At 40.6% G+C, this 21,267-nt stretch overlaps 1 protein-coding gene across 1 annotated transcript in view; it reads left to right on the top strand.

Annotated features, from left to right (window-relative positions):
- LOC308315110 (CUB and sushi domain-containing protein 1-like) overlaps nt 1-21,267 on the top strand; it is a 694,698-nt gene that overhangs the window by 615,255 nt on the left and 58,176 nt on the right. The window contains exons 47-51 of the mRNA XM_080762946.1: nt 6,738-6,818; nt 7,392-7,505; nt 13,071-13,187; nt 13,362-13,433; nt 14,809-14,955. Coding sequence (XP_080619072.1) covers nt 6,738-6,818; nt 7,392-7,505; nt 13,071-13,187; nt 13,362-13,433; nt 14,809-14,955 — 531 coding nt within the window. The remainder of the gene's footprint in view (nt 1-6,737; nt 6,819-7,391; nt 7,506-13,070; nt 13,188-13,361; nt 13,434-14,808; nt 14,956-21,267) is intronic.

The following is a 21,267-nucleotide window of genomic DNA, read 5'->3' as shown; positions in this document are numbered from 1 at the left end:
GGGAGTGACACGCAGGAAAGGCTGTCGGCTTTCAGAATCGAACCCGCGACTCAATGTCAGACTGCATTAGAGCCCAATGGTATGCGCCTTAAGTTAACCACTAGGCCACGGTTCCCCCGAATATGCAGACATTAAGAAACAGATCGGCAGATGCTTATATATATACAGACACGTAGCCATAAGCATAGAAATAAGCATAGAAATGTAAATCCATACAAAGACACATGGCAATTGTTCGAGTATCAGTGTGGGCATACAAAATCTATTTTCAGGGCCATTGAATCCATAAACTCAACAGTAATAGTACAAGAAGAAACACAGCTAGACACAGAGACAGGGTCTATAAAATAGGAATTTAAACAATGGAAGGAGTGGGGGAGGGGGGCTCCTGATCGCAATGTCGATGTTATGAATTACAGATTTCCCAGGGGAGATCTTCCAAACTATTTCCTTTTCTTTAGCCTTGTAAAGAAGACTCATATAATCAGTGTCTGCAAAAGGCTGTAGCTCCAAAAAGGGCTTTTTTGGGAGATTGAGGGAAAATTTGATTTGTGTGTATATGCATATAATGTCATTACATTATAGATAGATAGATAGATAGATAGTGTGGGTGGATGGATGGATGGATACTGTAGATGGATAGATACTGTAGATGGATAAATGGATAGATATATTATTATTGTTATTATTGCGACCGTAGGTCGCAGATAACTATGACATCTTGCGTTTTTGTCACATAACCCACAATTCCCGTCACTCTGTCATGAAGTCGCAATTCCCACCACACACCCCAGGAAAGCCCCCAGGTGGGTGTGACATCACATCAGCCCCCTGGTCACCCCAGGTCGGTGTGACATCACATCAGCCCCCTGGTCACCCCAGGCAAATTAGAGCCCGATGCAGTGGTGTGCGACCCGAACATACCCGGGATGCAGATATTTCTAACTCAACGATATCCGGTTTGTAAAGCCAGATATCACTGAGGACATTTTGGTTGTAAGGCCAAATATCCTGTCTCGTCCGGAAGACAATGGAGTCTTGTGAGGAGCATATAGCAAACACTGCTTCTTTACTGCATTGTGGGTTTGAGCTGGAAGGCCATTTTTATGTCAATCAAGTCACCTTAATACAAGTGGCAGATGTAAAAAATTTTACATTGTGTACCTGCAGAGCCTTTGTGATTTATACTGGTAGATCACAATCTACCTTTTGGGCACCCCTATAGTAGTAGTATTAGTAGTATAAGTATAGCATCTATAATGCTATCCCTTTACTATCCCAATTTTCATTCCTACAGACTATTTTTTGTATTTATTATTATGAATATGTTTTATTCTATCCCCTATATTCCCCTTTTTCACAAATTGCACCCTCATCAAAAAAATTCCGAGCAAGTGACATACACAAATTCAATAGTGGTTTGAAGGATCTTTATGTACACAATTGTGCAGTTACAGTAGTTGTGCGTCATGGTGGACCTATGGGAGAACGCATGCCAAGCAGCTCAACTCCTAGAGAAATACAGCGTCCAATTAAACACAACCTGACATATCTAAGCAACAAATCAGCACTTCAGGGAGCGAGGACCGAGGGTCCAAGTCCAACTTGATCTATTGCCCCGTCCTCTCGTCTAATCGAGGACAAGGACGCAAGTGAGGGATGCGAGGATAGAACAAGCCCCCAGGACCTTTTTTTCTTTTATTTATTGAAGCAAACCTGAACTAGTGGCGGAATCTGGTATTGCAATAAAGGACACTATTACACTTCCAAAGTGTGAAACCCTGGCGCGACTGCTTTATTGACACCAAATTCTATACTCTATTGAATAAAAAAGTGCCACGCCTTACCCCTTATCCCAAAACTTGCCATTCTTTACTATTTTGAAAAACATTTTGGAATAGTTCAAATAGCCGATCTACAAGAAGAGGCTAGTTGAACCTTTTTTAAATGTTTTTCAAGATGGTAAAATAGGGCAAATAAGTTTAGGGATAAATGGTAACGTGCGCCCAAGATGGGGCCAAATGTCTGGGGGAGCATGCACTGGGTGAGCAACTTTCAAGATAGGGCCATATGTGTCTCTTTTTGAGTGGTGCAACCACTCCCTTACGGAGCTATGTGTGTGGGTGCCTGCCTGCCTGGCTGGGTGGGTATGAGCACGAAAATAGCATGGTTGTTTTTCACCACCTGTGCGCAAACACAAACGCACACAGATAGCAGAAGTGAACCTTTCAAGCCTGTTTTCTCAGCTCGCCGTTTTCTGCATGACATTACTCTATAAGCCATATCTCCAAAACTGGTGGGTAAAACTGAGCAACCAATATATCAATTTGAAGCTATGATTCCCTGCGTTTGACATGAAAACAAAAATACTTAGCCTTGGTCAGAAACTGCCACATAATGTCTGGGGGAGCATGCACTGAGTGAGCAACTTTCATTGAAAGGAATATGTGGGGGTGCCCCTAGTACTATTTTAACTCCCAGACCCTGATATTTTAACTCCCAGACCCTGAGATAGAAGAATGAGAATTGTATTTTATTTTTATGCTAATTACTTTCAATTAAACGGGACAAAATGGACATTGTTAAGTCATGGGGGGGGACTGCAATGTTTCAGTCTGCCAATGTTTCAGTCCTGTCCACCTAAGACCATGCACCCTAAAGAAAAGTCACGCAGTGCCCCATATGTAGTTTAAGCCAATATTCTTATTCTCGCTCAGTACTGGCAGTGGAGACACATTGATCGCAAAGAACTTGCACTCTACTCAGTCCATGTCGAAATTCACATGTGTGCAAAAATGTACAGTGACAAATACCCTAAATGTACAGTGACAAATACCCTAAATGTAGAATGACAAATACCTTAAATGTACAGTGACAAATACCCTAACAACTACTAAAGTGGGCTGACCTTTTTATTGTCCTTACTGGGTAGTCTGGTGGAGCTATATACAGTAAGCTGCTGCCATATACTGTAACATTCAATCTATCATCAAATACATCACCTTAGCACTGGCGTGGCTGCCTCTGAAAAACTTCTATTGTATTATTTTGCTCTTTTATTCAGTAGAGAGCAGATGCAGGCACAGCAGAGGGCTGAGGTAGAGTCCGTCTGTTTTAGAAATCAATGTTTCTACCGGCCAGGGTCGTATTTTTTTCCCCGTCCTTAAAAGACCTTGGTGGGTGAAACATCAATGTTATGAATTAAATATTTGCTGTTGAAGTCTGATTTCCTTCCATTATTCCAAACTCCCATTTGAGAAAACATTGTAGGGTTAGAGACTGCTTCAGACAGACACTTGTCCTCCATCAAAAGAAGTGAAACATTGCTAAAACGCAAATGATGCCTCGCTACTACCTTAGTGCATTATAGGTAGACAATGATCGCTACAATTTTCATTTGTGACGGTCCCAGCGCTCTCGCCTCACAGCTGGCTGTACAGAGAGGCCAAAGTTGTTTTGTCCAGTTCATCTGAGCACGGCTCATGTTGATGCCAGAGGCTCAGCTATACAGAACACTGCATTGTGATTTGTGCAGCTTTGTGCACAAATTAATAGCTAAAAGATTGGACTGGAAGGCCAAGCCGATACTATCTTGTTGCTGACCATACTGTTGCAGTTTACTATGAAAACCTGCATCTCACGTCCGTCATACTAGTGAGACACGCCCCATATTATGGCCAATACAGAATTAATTCCATATTATGTTGATCTGACCTTATCAAACCCTTAGATCTGCATATAAGGAGCCGGCCAGCAACTCTACATCTGACCTCACGGACACCAGATTAATAGTTTAACTCCTGCTTCTTAACTGTGCATTATTAAGAAGCTCTGTTGTTTCAGTGCTACCTCAACCTCGCTTCTCGCCTTCAGGGCATCTTACTGGTTTTATTTTGTCTTTTTATATGGTTTTTTTAGACTTCTGGTCGGTTTGTGATTGATCATTTTGATTGTTAATTATATTAGACAATAAGATGCAAACAGTATACAGGGTACAGTCAAGCACAGCATTGGTCCAAAAGGACCCCCCCCCCCCCCCCGGCCCCTACACATGTAAAGCGTCTTTGGGTATTAGAAAAGCGCTATATAAGTCCCAGATATTATTATTATGAATCACCTTCTCTCCCTTTGACCTGATGACAGTGACGGGTGAATTTTCAGACCCTTTTTTAAAGGAAACCAATGAGCTGCTTCTTTTGAGGGAAGGGGGTAGGGCATTCCACACTTGAGTGGCAGTGCTGTGAAAGGTGAATTTACCCATATTTGTTAAATATTTGTGAAAATGGGTGGCACCAGATCATTTACGCTCCCTCTAGTATTATGGCTGTGGGAGTTGCTCACCTTTTTGAGGTAATTAGTGAAGTAAATGGGCACTGAGGGAATGGAGGGTAGAGCTGCATTAACAATCTTAAATGCTAGTCCCATTTTCAGTTGCTTGGGCCATGGGCGCTAGGCCTAGCAAATGTCTGATTAGTTTGTTTTGGGAGGTCTGGAGCTTATTTTCTTGTGACATTGAGATGTTGGCGAACCAGGAGGTGCAGGCATATTCAAATAAGGGCTGAATAAGGGCTCCAGCTAGTGTCCTGAGAGCCGTATTGTTAACAAAGGAGGAGATTCTGCCCAAGAATCTTGTTCTTTGATTTACTCTTTTGATCGCTCTTGTTGCCATGCCTTCACCCGTCAGTTTATTGTTCAGGATACAGCCCAGATATGTAACCTCTTCTTTGCTAGAGATTACATCAACACTGACCTTGAAATCCTTTACATTTACCCTATTAACCGTTTCCGTGCGGTAAAGGTAGATTTACGTGGTTCCATTCCCAGCGCTTCAATGCGGGAACGGGAGATTCACGTTTACAGTGTGTTTTTATTGATTACTTTCAATCGCCTTTCTACACACCCGAGCACTTTATCTACTAGCACAGAACGGTAGCACAACACTCCGATCACCTGATCACAAAAAAAAAGAAAAAGATGCCTCTCCCCCCTCCCTTCCTGAAAACTCAGGACAGGAGGGGCTCAAATGCTCACTATCACACAATGGCGGCCCCCATTGCGAGCGTAGCTACTAGCTAGCCCTTAGCCAGATCACATTTCATGACATCCGATCGTATCTAGCTAGGCTTGCTGTTTCTCACTCACTGAGACATGCCCCTGCATGTCCTGAGACATGCAGGGGCATGTCTCAGGGGAGGGAGGGAGGAGGCGTCTTTGTGTAGACTCTGTTTCTCTCGGAGCATGCTCGCTCGGACTTGTTGCCACTTGCCATAATGGACACCGCACGGATCTAAAGTCTGGTCTCCCTTCCTTCATCATCTCCGGGTGACGGCACGGTTATTTTGTTATGATGATCATGTCTTTACAACTAAGACGCACGCGCCGCTGTTATGACATTACAAGTCAGCAGCAAAAACAACCTCGGCGAGCCAAGTTGGAACGATACACAGCGACAGATGGATAAATAATGACAATGCGTCTTCGCATCGTTCCATCTGCCCGCCGGGGGTCTTGATCAGTCATCATCATAATCTTCATAAAAAAATAAACAAAACAGTAGTAACGTAGCCCCAAGATGTTCCAGTCCCAATGTCCCATATGCTCATTCTTGAGCAGTGCAACATTGCACTGCTCACTTCACAGGGGTGTGATTTTTATTAATATTACAGTATTAGTATTTTTCTTATGAAAGCAGAGAGTCTTCCGTTTCATACGGTATATAGTATGTACATGTCGCTATAGGCCTTATTTTGTGAATAATAGTTCTTCAGGTCCATGCTTTCTCTAAAGTTCTCTCTGGTGGCCGCAAGCTGCATTCAATAAACAATTAGACAAACTGTACATGGGATCAATGTGTATTTGTTTTCCTCCTAAAAGTAGACATTCAGGGCTTTCATTCAGTGTATAGTATGTATATGATATTATTTGTGTTCATTTTTATATCTGTCTGTCAATGTCTGTCAACTTCAAGCCTCCATATCTCTGTTGTTTTTTTTCACGAGCAGCATGCAGGCAAAAGCAGGTGTTAGAAAAAGGTCAATATCTCCAGAATGGAAGATGGTAGAATCATAATTTTTTTTTAAAATTGAAGTGGACAAGTTAGGCTTTCTTTTGATTTATGCGGTGTGATTCTCGCTATAAGAGGCCCCTCGCTGTGGGCCCCTAAAAAAGTTCAAAAGTCCATAGAAACGTTCAGCATTGATTGGGTGTGCAGCCCACAGCCCGCCAGCACTAAAAGTGTTAAAGGACCACTTTTCAACCTGCCTTCATATAATTGGTATAATGTTCATGATAAAATACCACAATTATTTTCTACTCAGTCTGTGTCTCATGGGAGGGCTGTGGGTAGTTCAGAAACCCGTCGCACCAGTGACATCATCGATGGGGATTCGAAGCTAATAGAAACTGCAGGCTTTCTATTCCTGAAAAGTTGCAATACGATAATGGAAGCCATCGTTCTCATGATAATATAAATCTAAATATATATATATATATTTTTGTTTTTAATCTTGTTTAAAACGATGATGTCACTGGTGGACGGGTTTCTGAACTGCCCACAGCCCTCCTATGAGACACAGACTGAGTAGGATTATGTTTTTTGTATTTTAGAGCTCAACCGACTGTGCTATCCAGACACAATCAGTTGTCTTATTGTAAACAGCAAAATCATTTGTGTGTCCTGGTTTTTCTTCTGCCGAATTCCACTTGCCCTTGTAATGATTTTTCACTGCTCTCCCCAGCATACCGCCTGAAGAAATGCCCTCCTCCCGCTCCAGTGGAAAATGCTGAAATTATTTTTGAAGATGAGGACTTCCAGATAGGTAAAAAAAAGAATACTTTAAAATGTGTATATACTGCTATTAATAACAAGTGTGTGCGTGCATGCGCGTGCAAATATATATATACAAATCAAGATGTCTATGGTTCGATCTGTTTGTGTGCCCAGGTTATGCCCAAATATAGACACTTAATCAGCGCAAATTCAGACAGAGAGAAGGGAGTGTGACTGTGAGAAAGTGATACAGAGAGGGATGAGATGGATTTGGGAGACAAGAGAGTGACAGAGATGTTGCTACCTACCAAGACAAACAATAAGCAATAGCCCTGGTAACGCTGGGCAAGATAACCTGCCACAAAGTTCTGTGTCTTCTGCTGTTTTCTCGGCATAACATGCTAATGAAAAAGCACTAAAAGTGTCGAGACACATAATTCGTTTGAATCGTGAAACCAATAAATGTGGTTAGCAAAAATCAGTGTTTTGCTGTTCAGACTTGACAGTAAACAATCGGATTCCAATCTGGATAAGTTCCATTGTAAGTTTAGTCAAATACAATAACATTTCAGCTAAATGTCTACTGTAACAACTCTTTTTTGTTGTTTTTCTTGTCTGCCAGGAGATATTGTGAAGTATCGATGTTTCCCTGGGTATTCCCTCGCTGGAAAGGCTGAGCTCACCTGTAAACTGAACTCCCATTTGCTTTTTGAAGCTCCACCTCCAAGTTGTCAAGGTAAGATCAAACTGTCACACCATCTCCCTGTATCAATTCACAGATCCCCCTCCTTCTACATGGTTCCCTAAAGTGATTTTACCATTCATTTGTAGGGATGGAGCTTGTTATTTTCTTGTATTGATAATGAGCACCTAATCGATAAGGCTTATCGAGCCAGATCGATAAGGTCTTCTTAGCGATAGGGTTTATCGAGCCTGATCGATAAGGTCTTCTTATCGAGTCCACTATCGAGCATTATCTATTATGTTGAGGAAAGACGACGATAAATTCTGAACAGAACCGGTATATTTTACTAGGGCCTTCAAATACAGTACTTTTCTAACAGACGGGAAGGCAATTGACCTGTTTTACTTTCGGCAGGTTGACAGGTTAACTACCGTCATTTTAAAAGCGTAATTGTTTACCCGGGCAGCGCTGGTTGACATGGCACTTTCAGACCAACGTGTTTGTGCCAGCATGAGCGATTAGATTTCTTTCTTTGATCGCCTCTTATCTTGATTGTTTAAACATGACATCATGGGCCGCTATGCTTGATAAGCCAAAAGCAAACATTTTAGTATTAGAAATGTTTACCATCTTCATTCAGCTTATTTTGAATATTTTACACCATAATCCAGCCTTGATAAAACATGATGGACCAGAACTTTGGCTCTTAATTTATAATAGATAACAACATCAACAAAGCCGCCACAGTTAGATTTCATGAATGCTAAACCAATCGTATGTCTGGGAAAATCAGACACGGTCTCGTGCTAATTTAAGTAAAATAAGTACAGATCTACAGTACAAACACAGCAAAGTGTGTGTGTGTGTGTGTGTGTGTGTGTGTGTGTGTGTGTGTGTGTGTGTGTGTGTGTGTGTGTGTGTGTGTGTGTGTGTGTGTGTGTGTGTGTGTGTGTGTGTGTGTGTGTGATTATAAATACTAATTATGATAGTGGAATTACCATTGCTTGTCAAATGTTCGTCTTGAAGGGCCAAGTGAAATACTATTAGTCTTGTAATTACTACCATAAAAGATTATTTCAATAATAAACGAGATGGATGATCTATCTTTCATGTTTTAAAGCAAGTGAAATATGTTGTTTTGTTTTTACATTTATTTTCTTGTTCTTGTTGAATTAAAGAAGAAATAGGCTATAACCCAAAACGCATATTTAAAGACAACAGTAAATCACTGAAATGGGCAATTTGTCACTCTGGGATGAAAAGACCCCCAAAAAACCAAACAAAAAAACGAGTGTGTTAGTTTGGTGTGCTGAAGTTGAAAGAAACGTTTGGCTAGACACTCTTCTGGACTTGACACATTATTCTTCATGATTTCTACATCTAATGCCAGAGATGCTTTTCAATCTGGAGGATCAGTAGCACAGCTGTTTGTCATGCTGGCAGGCACAGCGCTCAGAGGGCTTAGGATTCTCACCCTGAGGAGAAGCTGTGGTTCTCTTGCTAGACTGAATGAATTAAAATAGTATACCTTTTAACTTGCACTTATAAGAAGTGCTATTTGTAGCTCCTGGTGTTTCTGAGACTATTGGAATGAAGTTTGACATGTTTTGTTGTGCTGCTGTGTTAAAAAAAAATAATATATATATATATATATATATATATATATATATATATACACGTTTTATTTTTTGTATTTATTGATTTGCCTTTTTGAGCCTTAAAGACGTTCAATTTCAGAGATGTATGCAACAGTATATTCTTTTCCATTGTAAACCAGGAGAAAATGGTGCCCACAGACTAAAGAGAGGTCTCTGCGGGACACACATTTGAAGTGCCGTCCCAGACAACTTAGCTCGGCTCCCTTTGTGTGAAGTTGAAGTATGGTTAGGTGGATGGAAATAGCCAATCTACCAGCTCACAATGCACCACAATGTGACTTGCCGTGAGCTTATAGCTTGTACTGTAGATCGGCTATTTTGGCAGAGATTTGGTGTAGATGGACAAAAGGAGGGCACCAAGTATAGACCCATGGGAGTGCCCGGCTAGGTATAAGTGGTTTAGAAGTGCTAGTTGTGGGTCCTGATGTTTCTGAGTTAAATTATACATCTGTTAAGTGTGGTGGTGTCTTGTGCTGCTGTGTGCTTGAACTACTTTTCTTTTAAGCTCGAGCCTTAAAGACATTCAATCTCACCACTGTCAGAGATGAGGAATTAAACAGCCTATATCTTTTCCTTTGTAAACCAGGAGAAAATGGAGCCGACAGTCTAAAGAGAGGTCTCCAGAGGACACACATTATAAGTTGGTCTTAGATCTTATGCTCCCTTTGTGTGTCTTCTCATTATGTAAGCAGCCGTCACAAAGAGAGAATGGCTCTGGTGTCTATCTACCCTGCAAGGCCTTAACATAATGTCAGCTTATAAGGTGACGATGGGGATTGGTAACTATAGGACAAAATCATTGTGGGTATCAAAGTAGCCTACTTTAAAAGGAACACAAATGGTGAAACATATTGACGCTGTCAGGCAGAAACCATGTATCTCCATATGTCATCTTTTTTCTCCCCATACATTGATTTCCTACTGTATTTTAAACTTTGCAAAAGGTACCAAAAATAGACAATCCCACCGCTCATCAACTCAAAATATATAATGATAGTATGCTCTATTATGCCCATACAGTATTTAAAGATATCCATATCTGCCAGTCCTTGTCCCTTTTACATTCCATTTACATGGAATTTGTCCGATTTGTAAATCCTCACGTGATCGGAAATAATTTCCAAATGATCGGATCGGGAGCAAAAATAAAACGTGATAGAGACATCCCTAGTATCAACATTATATCCATATCATGATGTTAGATTAGATTGGATATTGTCTGTGATTTTGGATATTGTACTATTGTGATATCGCGTAAGTGTCATATCAATAATATAAATATCGGATAGGGAAAAATCGATACCTAAAATCAAATGATCGGAAACGGATCAGGGTTAAAACGTGATCGGGACATCCCTACTTGTGGCCTTTACTGCATGTGCATCTGTTGCTGAAGGTTTTAAAAGACAGCTCTGCATCAGGTTAGGAACACAGAGGAAGCATTAACAGAGAGATGAAAGGAAGATCAGGGTCACAATCACAATAATTTACTTTTGTCCTTAAGTACGTTTTTTGCATATTTTCACTTGGTGAGGTCTATGGAATTGTAATGAACAGATAAATAGAGGGTATGTATGCGCAAGCACAGTGATGTACCGTTAAATATGTTTTCAATGTAATGGGTCCCGGGACACTGCATGGGGGGCCATCATGCAATCTTCAGCTTTTCACCAGAGGAGAAAAACTGAATGTATTTATATTTTATCCAAAATGAGTTAATAGCATGACTCGTTACATAACTAGAGCATGTCTGAAATAAATATCAGAGCTGTAAATATGAAATAAATGCATGTAGCAGTAGCTAGGTATAATGTCCACAGAAGTGAACCTGTTTTCTCAACTCTCTGTTTTCTGCAAGACATTACTCTATATAAGCCATATCTACAAAACTGGTGGGTCAAACTGAACAACCAATATTTCAATTTGTATAGCTATGATTCCCTGCTTTCATATGTCATGACCTTTTTTTTTTACTAAATACAATGCACATCTACTTAGTATTGGTAACGATTCGATACCGATTCTTCCATTGCAAAACGATACGATACAAAGTCCAACGATACGATATTTGCTGTTTACTTTTTTTAATTAAAAATGTCGATACAGTTATTATCGTTACACCCCTAGTTTAACGTCATTTAATGTAGTTCAATGCAATAAGACAGGACTTTTCTGTTTGGGTGCATGGCCTGTCAAGGTTTTTTGCCAGTCAGTAGGCATTCCCGCATAACAACCGGGTATGATAATGTCACACACATACGCTCTATATTAGAAATAATATTTATAATATTTGTCTGTTCACTGCAATTCCATATTATTTATATACTTATTATTTTACACTAAGTTCTCTGAAAATATATACAGTATTAAGGATGAAACGGTAGTTCAAAAAACCAAAAAACTGCAAGGATGCACCTGGGACGTATCCTCAGTAGGTCATCAGGGTTTCGGGTCTCGCAAAATTATACCCCTCACTCAGGTGACCCAGCTGGGGCGATCAAGTCCCGACTTACGTCCCAGTGGCTACCCTCGATCAGACCCACTAGGGAAAAACTGCACACAATCCGTTGCTCCGGAACTTCTCTGCCGGGACTGGGAGGTATATTAATCTAGTGCATGGAAGGACTAGGCTCTGTGGGTTGACTCCTGTCCGGGACCTTCCTACAGGAGTATATATTTCAGTCTCTGAGGGGATTATAATATCCTGATCAGTCTGTTAACGTCTCTCTCCAGGGTGGGCGGGATACGTGGGCGGCTATTGTTGTTTTAATGGGGTGGGGTGGAGGTGCCTGGTGCATGGTCTGCTTAATGGAGAGAGATGTGTAGGTGCTAGTGCTACTGTGGCTAGAAATACAATAAATCAAAGCATGTGGATCTCGGTTTTCTTTTATCCTAGAAATAAAAAAGTATTTTTTAAGACAGACAGACAGACAGACGGACGAGGCATGAGTTATGAGTTATGCCTGTTCAAAGTGCCTATTATCGCTGCTTGCAGCTACATTTTTTGTACAAATGTATAAGGGTGATGAAATTAAGCCTTAACATTTTTGCTGCTATCTACCTTTATGAATGTAGCTAGGCTATTGGTACCTAAAGGTGCTAACTATGCGCATGTTCGTAGACAACCGTATACTCCATATATGAAAGCGGGGACTGTCAATTTACCTTTTACCATCGCTCCGGTTAGTATGGAGAGCCTCCGTCCCCACAAGCTATGGGATTTTTAAATCCAGCTCCATTGAGCCTCCATTTCAAAGCGCTGTATCTCAAAAGGTTTGAGCGCTGTAAATCATTTGTGAGTTTGTATCGCATCGCTGAGTAATGATAGCTAAGGGGTCTGATCAATGTGATCAATGTGCTCACAACAAAACCCGGAAAGGAAACAAGGATAGTAGAGTTAGAGCGGACGGGTGGCATTCCTTAGGTGTGCACCTAGTGGCAGTAATAAAGTTAAAAAGGACTTAAAAACCGTGGAATCCCCTAATGTGAAGGAGAAGGCCATTCCAAAGCCTAGGGGCAGCCACAGCAAAAGCACAGTCGCCCCTGTTTTCTTTTCTGGGGAAATATGGTCCCACTTTTTGTGCCTGTGAGACGGCGCGCAGCAGCATTTTGGACTAGGCAGTGAAGGCAGTCTCTCCACTGCTCCCCGTGGTTGCTGGCTTCCACACAATGTCCTAAGAATGAGAGCATGGTTCAGTTGTCCCATGGTGTACTGAATGAATTAAATTAGCTGCCGCTTGTATTCTCTGAGTTTAGTGTGTTAAATTTGCTCTGCAAAATGTCCCAAGGACAATAACTAATTGGATGAACGGAAAAAGACAGATGGTAAGCAGAAAGGACGGAAGCGGCAACACTACAACAAAGTAGAGACAAAGGACAAAGAGGGAACGAACGGATAAGTGAAAACCAAATAAGTCATGGTGTCGTGGCTTTTGTCTCCCTTTACTGTCCACTCCAGCCCAGTGCCCAGCCAATGAGGAGCGGACTTCATCATCAGGAGTGATTCTGAGTCCAGGGTATCCCAGCAACTATCCCAACAGTCAGACATGCTCCTGGCTCTTGCATATTTTACCTGGTAAGTGAGTCACTCAGTATGTGTATTTGTGCTGTGCTGTGCTCTGCTGTGCTGTGCTGTGCGTGCGTGCGTGTGTGCGTGCGTGCATGCTTGTATATTATGTTCACTTTTGTTCTAATTATTTGTAATTGCATATCGTGAAATCCTGTGACTCCAAAATGTGTTCTTTTCTAGGTTATACGATCAGCATCTATGTTGAGATGTTTCACAGCGAGAAACAGTTTGATGAACTGGAGATCTTTGATGGTATTTCTCCACATACAAACGCACGCACGCACGCATGCACACACTAAAATTAAACTGTGTAAATAAAATACATTTGAGTCCATTTTGCTTCTGATGTCCTGGACACTCATGCTTGAATCCAAACAAGTCCAGAATGTAAACAACACATGCACATGAACTTATTCACAGTCAACATTGGTCATACCCTTCGGTCCGCCATATTACCAACACTGGAGAAAGATTATGGGTACAGGAAGCACCTTCTCCTCCAAATAGATCGACTGCCTAGCCTGGCACCAGCCCTTAATCACTAGCCACACCCATTATATATCAATCATGTTCTGGCGATTCAAGTGTGGTGACTCTGTTTATGACTCAGTTGAAAATCTGATACAGCCTTACACTTCTCACCTCAAGCCCCTGATAACCAGCCTGTGGACATGGCAAAGACTGCCAAAATATTAAAACAATGACACGTATAGCTTAGAATAGATAATTGCTTGTACTGTGTTTTACTACGGTAAGCTTCCTCTAAACTTGAATAAAAAGCGGTTTGCGGTTATATTTGCAAATGCATGGTGGTTATTGCATAGAAACATTCCTGGTTTCACATAGGAATATTTGTAAAACACTACAGAGGAATCAATTGTGGGTGACACATATTTGGTAATCATGTCAGAAAGAGTAATTTTATTGGGTTAACAGATGGACAGATTCAGTTGGTTTGCCACACACACACACACACACACACACACACACACACACACATGCGCGCACATGCGCGCACATGCAATCAAAGAGGCACACACCTACATGGCAAGGTAAGATACTTAATTGATCCCATGGGAAAATGTAAGCTCTTCATTTAACCCATCATAACTACATTGAATCCGTCTTAACTAATTGGAGCAGTGGGCAGCCATTGAACAGCACTGGGGACTAGCTCCAGCTGGGCAGGGGTATGCTCACTACGCACAGCAGTGGAGAAGATAATGGGGTTCCCAAAAGAAAGGCAAGGATCCAAAGTTGTAATTGTATATTGCAAATATATACCTTGTCAAGCCTTTCCATGACGAACAAACAGACATTAGCATCTGGATGCACCCGTTGTGAAATGCTTGTATTCGTTGTATTACAACTCGTGAGCAAGTGATGAACTTGAACTATTTTTTACTTTTGACAATAATGGATCTGACCGTGTACCATGACGGTAGGCTTTAAGCACTTTAACACTGGTATCCATATTCTGGGGGAAACATAATAACGTTGTGAGCTTGTGAGCCACCCACGCGTGCACACACACACACACACACACACACACACACACACACACACACACACACGCATACACACATGCGCGCACACGCCTTGTCTCATAATATTGTTCTGCTTCCAGGTCCTTCAGGACAGAGCCCCCTGTTGGTGGCACTGAGTGGTAACCATTCATCTCAACTAAACTTTACATCTAAAACCAACCAGTTGTATCTCCGCTGGTCCACTGACCATGCAACCAACAAGAGAGGATTCAAGATCCGATATTCAGGTACCCATCCATCCATCCATCCATCCACCCATCCATCCATCCATCAATACTGTATATACATCTATAATTTTGTATAATTACAGTATGTATAATTTCTGCCTGTCTATGACATCTACAGCAATGTTGTATTCACTACACTACAATCTGGATTGATTGATTGATTAATCTTAGCACTATGGACTATAGTAGCTAATGGTAATAATGGGCATGATATACGTCACGACATCAACAGCGATATTTATGTACACATGATGGACATTTAATTCTGCATGTCCTGAACATCAAATCATAATTCATTTTTCAATATCAATGATGACTGGTTAATTAAAATAACTGAAAACATTTTAATTTGTCGACCCAGGGGATAACCATTAGAAATCACTGAATTAAATATTCTTTTAATGAGTATGTCTAGGCATGCTTCCAGAGTTTCAGCATCTCACACACATTATGCCGATAAAACTTGGATGATTATTGTATCTCTGATATGAGCCTATGAACACCCAGCCAGAAATGATTGTATCTCTGAATTGTGTTACAACTTACCATATCCCAGGAGCCTAATCTGAAACAATCTGAAATCGGACATACACAATAGCGGCAATTGTATAAAGTTATGTTATCCTACACAGTACACACACAGTCTTTCACTTTATTCAGTAGTGACCCCATGCAGTGCGCTATACCAGATGAATCCTTTAGAACACATTATGCCTTCCTTGAAGGTCATATGGTTCATCTAAGCTCATATTTCATCTTTACATATCGTCACTGTCGGTTCGGGACCTTTATGTTGCATAGTCTCTCAAATCATTCATGTGAAGGGACTTTGGACTCATTGTTATTGTTAAACAAGACGTGACTCATTATTTGTTGAACTTTCCAAAGGTTGCCGTCCTCAGCAGCAGATACTCATTACTCTTCTAAATTGCTCCCAAGTTGTTCTGCAATATTAGATATTAGCTCCTTCCAGGTATAGGTAAATGTTTTGGCATGCTTTCTGTCTATTGGCAGTTCAGTAGATTGTCAGTTCATTGTCAGAAACAGAGCAGTTCAGTAGATTGTCAGTGCATTGTCAGAAACAGAGCAGTTCAGTAGATTGTCAGTGCATTGTCAGAAACAGAACAGTTCTGTAGATTGTCAGTGCATTGTCAGAAACAGAACAGTTCTGTAGATTGTCAGTGCATTGTCAGAAACAGAACAGTTCTGTAGATTGTCAGTGCATTGTCAGAAACAGAACAGTTCTGTAGATTGTCAGTGCATTGTCAGAAACAGAGCAGTTCAGTAGATTGTCAGTGCATTGTCAGAAACAGAGCAGTTCAGTAGATTGTCAGTTCATTGTCAGAAACAGAGCAGTTCAGTAGATTGTCAGTGCATTGTCAGAAACAGAACAGTTCAGTAGATTGTCAGTTCATTGTCAGAAACAGAACAGTTCTGTAGATTGTCAGTGCATTGTCAGAAACAGAACAGTTCTGTAGATTGTCAGTGCATTGTCAGAAACAGAACAGTTCAGTAGATTGTCAGTTCATTGTCAGAAACAGAGCAGTTCAGTAGATTGTCAGTGCATTGTCAGAAACAGAACAGTTCAGTAGATTGTCAGTTCATTTTCAGAAACAGAGCAGTTCAGTAGATTGTCAGTGCATTGTCAGAAACAGAACTGTTCAGTAGATTGTCAGTTCATTGTCAGAAACAGAACAGTTCAGTAGATTGTCAGTGCATTGTCAGAAACAGAGCAGTTCAGTAGATTGTCAGTGCATTGTCAGAAACAGAGCAGTTCAGTAGATTGTCAGTGCATTGTCAGAAACAGAGCAGTTCAGTAGATTGTCAGTGCATTGTCAGAAACAGAGCAGTTCAGTAGATTGTCAGTGCATTGTCAGAAACAGAGCAGTTCAGTAGATTGTCAGTTCATTGTCAGAAACAGAGCAGTTCAGTAGATTGTCAGTGCATTGTCAGAAACAGAGCAGTTCAGTAGATTGTCAGTGCATTGTCAGAAACAGAGCAGTTCAGTAGATTGTCAGTGCATTGTCAGAAACAGAGCAGTTCAGTAGATTGTCAGTTCATTGTCAGAAACAGAGCAGTTCAGTAGATTGTCAGTGCATTGTCAGAAACAGAGCAGTTCAGTAGATTGTCAGTGCATTGTCAGAAACAGAGCAGTTCAGTAGATTGTCAGTTCATTGTCAGAAACAGAGCAGTTCAGTAGATTGTCAGTGCATTGTCAGAAACAGAGCAGTTCAGTAGATTGTCAGTGCATTGTCAGAAACAGAACAGTTCTGTAGATTGTCAGTGCATTGTCAGAAACAGAACAGTTCAGTAGATTGTCAGTGCATTGTCAGAAACAGAACAGTTCAGTAGATTGTCAGTGCATTGTCAGAAACAGAGCAGTTCTGTAGATTGTCAGTTCATTTTCAGAAACAGAACAGTTCAGTAGATTGTCAGTGCATTGTCAGAAACAGAGCAGTTCTGTAGATTGTCAGTGCATTGTCAGAAACAGAACAGTTCTGTAGATTGTCAGTGCATTGTCAGAAACAGAACAGTTCAGTAGATTGTCAGTGCATTGTCAGAAACAGAACAGTTCAGTAGATTGTCAGTGCATTGTCAGAAACAGAACAGTTCAGTAGATTGTCAGTGCATTGTCAGAAACAGAGCAGTTCAGTAGATTGTCAGTGCATTGTCAGAAACAGAACAGTTCAGTAGATTGTCAGTGCATTGTCAGAAACAGAACAGTTCAGTAGATTGTCAGTGCATTGTCAGAAACAGAACAGTTCAGTAGATTGTCAGTGCATTGTCAGAAACAGAGCAGTTCAGTAGATTGTCAGTTCATTGTCAGAAACAGAACAGTTCTGTAGATTGTCAGTTCATTTTCAGAAACAGAACAGTTCAGTAGATTGTCAGTGCATTGTCAGAAACAGAGCAGTTCTGTAGATTGTCAGTGCATTGTCAGAAACAGAACAGTTCTGTAGATTGTCAGTGCATTGTCAGAAACAGAACAGTTCAGTAGATTGTCAGTGCATTGTCAGAAACAGAACAGTTCAGTAGATTGTCAGTGCATTGTCAGAAACAGAGCAGTTCAGTAGATTCTCAGTGCATTGTCAGAAACAGAGCAGTTCTGTAGATTGTCAGTGCATTGTCAGAAACAGAACAGTTCAGTAGATTGTCAGTGCATTGTCAGAAACAGAGCAGTTCAGTAGATTGTCAGTGCATTGTCAGAAACAGAACAGTTCAGTAGATTGTAAGTGCATTGTCAGAAACAGAGCAGTTCAGTAGATTGTCAGTGCATTGTCAGAAACAGAACAGTTCAGTAGATTGTCAGTGCATTGTCAGAAACAGAACAGTTCAGTAGATTGTCAGTGCATTGTCAGAAACAGAACAGTTCAGTAGATTGTCAGTGCATTGTCAGAAACAGAACAGTTCAGTAGATTGTCAGTGCATTGTCAGAAACAGAGCAGTTCTGTAGATTGTCAGTGCATTGTCAGAAACAGAACAGTTCAGTAGATTGTCAGTGCATTGTCAGAAACAGAGCAGTTCAGTAGATTGTCAGTGCATTGTCAGAAACAGAACAGTTCTGTAGATTGTCAGTGCATTGTCAGAAACAGAGCAGTTCTGTAGATTGTCAGTGCATTGTCAGAAACAGAACAGTTCTGTAGATTGTCAGTGCATTGTCAGAAACAGAGCAGTTCAGTAGATTGTCAGTGCATTGTCAGAAACAGAACAGTTCAGTAGATTGTCAGTGCATTGTCAGAAACAGAGCAGTTCAGTAGATTGTCAGTGCATTGTCAGAAACAGAACAGTTCAGTAGATTGTCAGTGCATTGTCAGAAACAGAACAGTTCAGTAGATTGTCAGTGCATTGTCAGAAACAGAACAGTTCAGTAGATTGTCAGTGCATTGTCAGAAACAGAACAGTTCAGTAGATTGTCAGTGCATTGTCAGAAACAGAACAGTTCAGTAGATTGTCAGTGCATTGTCAGAAACAGAGCAGTTCAGTAGATTGTCAGTGCATTGTCAGAAACAGAACAGTTCAGTAGATTGTCAGTGCATTGTCAGAAACAGAGCAGTTCAGTAGATTGTCAGTGCATTGTCAGAAACAGAGCAGTTCAGTAGATTGTCAGTGCATTGTCAGAAACAGAGCAGTTCAGTAGATTGTCAGTGCATTGTCAGAAACAGAACAGTTCAGTAGATTGTCAGTGCATTGTCAGAAACAGAACAGTTCAGTAGATTGTCAGTGCATTGTCAGAAACAGAACAGTTCAGTAGATTGTCAGTGCATTGTCAGAAACAGAGCAGTTCAGTAGATTGTCAGTGCATTGTCAGAAACAGAGCAGTTCAGTAGATTGTCAGTGCATTGTCAGAAACAGAACAGTTCAGTAGATTGTCAGTGCATTGTCAGAAACAGAACAGTTCAGTAGAGTGTCAGTGCATTGTCAGAAACAGAGCAGTTCAGTAGATTGTCAGTGCATTGTCAGAAACAGAACAGCGTCAGTGAGAAAGGGGAGCAGCATTTGCCAAGGCGTTATATGTTAATTAGTCAGATTCCCTGAATAGATAGAGTTCCTCTGCTGGACATTTCTTTTCAGTAGCAAAGCAGTATAATTAGCATTAGGCTAATCAGTGAATAAAACCTGCAGGGAAGGAAAATGTGCATTTTCACAAAAGATCAGGAAAGTGCAAAGAGTTGGAAAGGCACATTATGTGTGTGGACCGGAGATAATGTAACCAGTGGTGTAAAATGTACTCACAAGTTTTACTTAAGTACTGTAAAAGTATTTGTACTGCAATGTAGAAGTACTCTGTTACAAGTAATGTAAAAGTCTGGAATTGAAAATCTACTTGAGTAAAAGTACAAAAGTATTGCCATCAACATGTACCAAATGTAAAAGTACGCATTGTGCAGAATCCAGAATGTCTCATTTCAAATGTATGAAAATCTTTTTTAAATAGCAGATCTACAAGCTCACAATGTGTTGCATCGTGATGCATTGCGAGCTTGTAGATCTGCTATTTTCAAATGGCCGAAATGTATAGGCTAAAGTTGTTACTGTACTGTATGTTTTGTAATTATAATCAAAATCTACAAAGTAACTAGTAGTTTTCACATAAATGTAGTGGAGCAAAATTACAATATTTGCCTCTGAGCTGTAGTGGAGTAGAAGAATTAGCAGTATTGTAAATTGTAAATACTCAAGTAAAGTTCAAATACCTCAAAATTGTACTTAAATATATGTACTTAGCCTACTTATTTTACACCACTGTATGTAACAGAGATGGAGCATACAGGGACATGTACCTTTAATTCACACCCACCGCACCCCCCCCCCCCCCCCCCCCCAGCACCCCCCACCGAGCCTCTGGGCTTTGCAGTGAGAGCAAATCGTTGTTGGGGTCGATTGTAATGATTAAATGTTGTGAGACTTGGCCAATGTTGAGAACATGATTTTGTCCAGTCCACTTAAAAAGTTTTTTTTGCAAACCTGTTAGACATCTGATGAAACCTGATGTAAGATGTCAAACAGTTTCACAATTGGTGAATATCAATCAATAAAATATATATACTTGGAATTGTAGGCATTACATTTAGTTTTACTTTATTTTTATCATTATTTGTTGTGAAAATAGCTGATCTACAAGCTCACAACAACTCGACTTAGGTAATATTTGAAAATGTGATTGGTCTCATGTTTTTCTTTTTTTCTTTTTTTTGTATTAAAAATAGCCAAGTGCCCTGCTTGATGTAGTGACTCTGTCCATGGTGCTGACAGGACAGCTCCCAGTATGTCAACTGTGTCTCTAATGCTTTGTTCACACAGTTGATGCAAAGATACTGTCTACCATTCATTGTCAATGGAAGCCAGCGACATGAAGATACAAAGATACATCCGATGTTTGTAGCTGCTGCAAAAGCTACAAAAACATTGAGCTGGTTTTAGGATATTTGCTTCTTTGTCTCCAGGTCGAAGGCAGAGAGTATGTTTTGCACTCCGTCCGTCCATCCGTGTGTCCGTCTGTGAACAGTTAATCTCCGTCACTGCTAACCCGGTCGATGCCAAATTTTGCACATACAGTCCCTGGATGCCAACGAGGAGGCCGACTTTTGAAAAGCACATTTTTTGATATTTTTTGATATGATTTATAATCCTCAAGATTCTGTCCAAAAATACCGCAAATCGTTACACACTATCTCTATAGTCATGTGTTCAAGATGGATCTGTGCGATATTTGGCTAACATTGGCTTTCAAAGTTTGCAGGATTGGCCCTTTTGAAACAAAAAGCCTCAAATCATGAACGCAGTGTGCAATTTACGTGAAATATTTCACAG

This window comes from Protomyctophum bolini, assembly GCF_963924005.1.
Source record: "Protomyctophum bolini genome assembly, chromosome: 1".
Taxonomy (NCBI): Eukaryota; Metazoa; Chordata; class Actinopteri; order Myctophiformes; family Myctophidae; genus Protomyctophum; species Protomyctophum bolini.
Note: the sequence above shows the minus strand (reverse complement) of the source record. Positions and strands in the feature narration are given on the sequence as shown.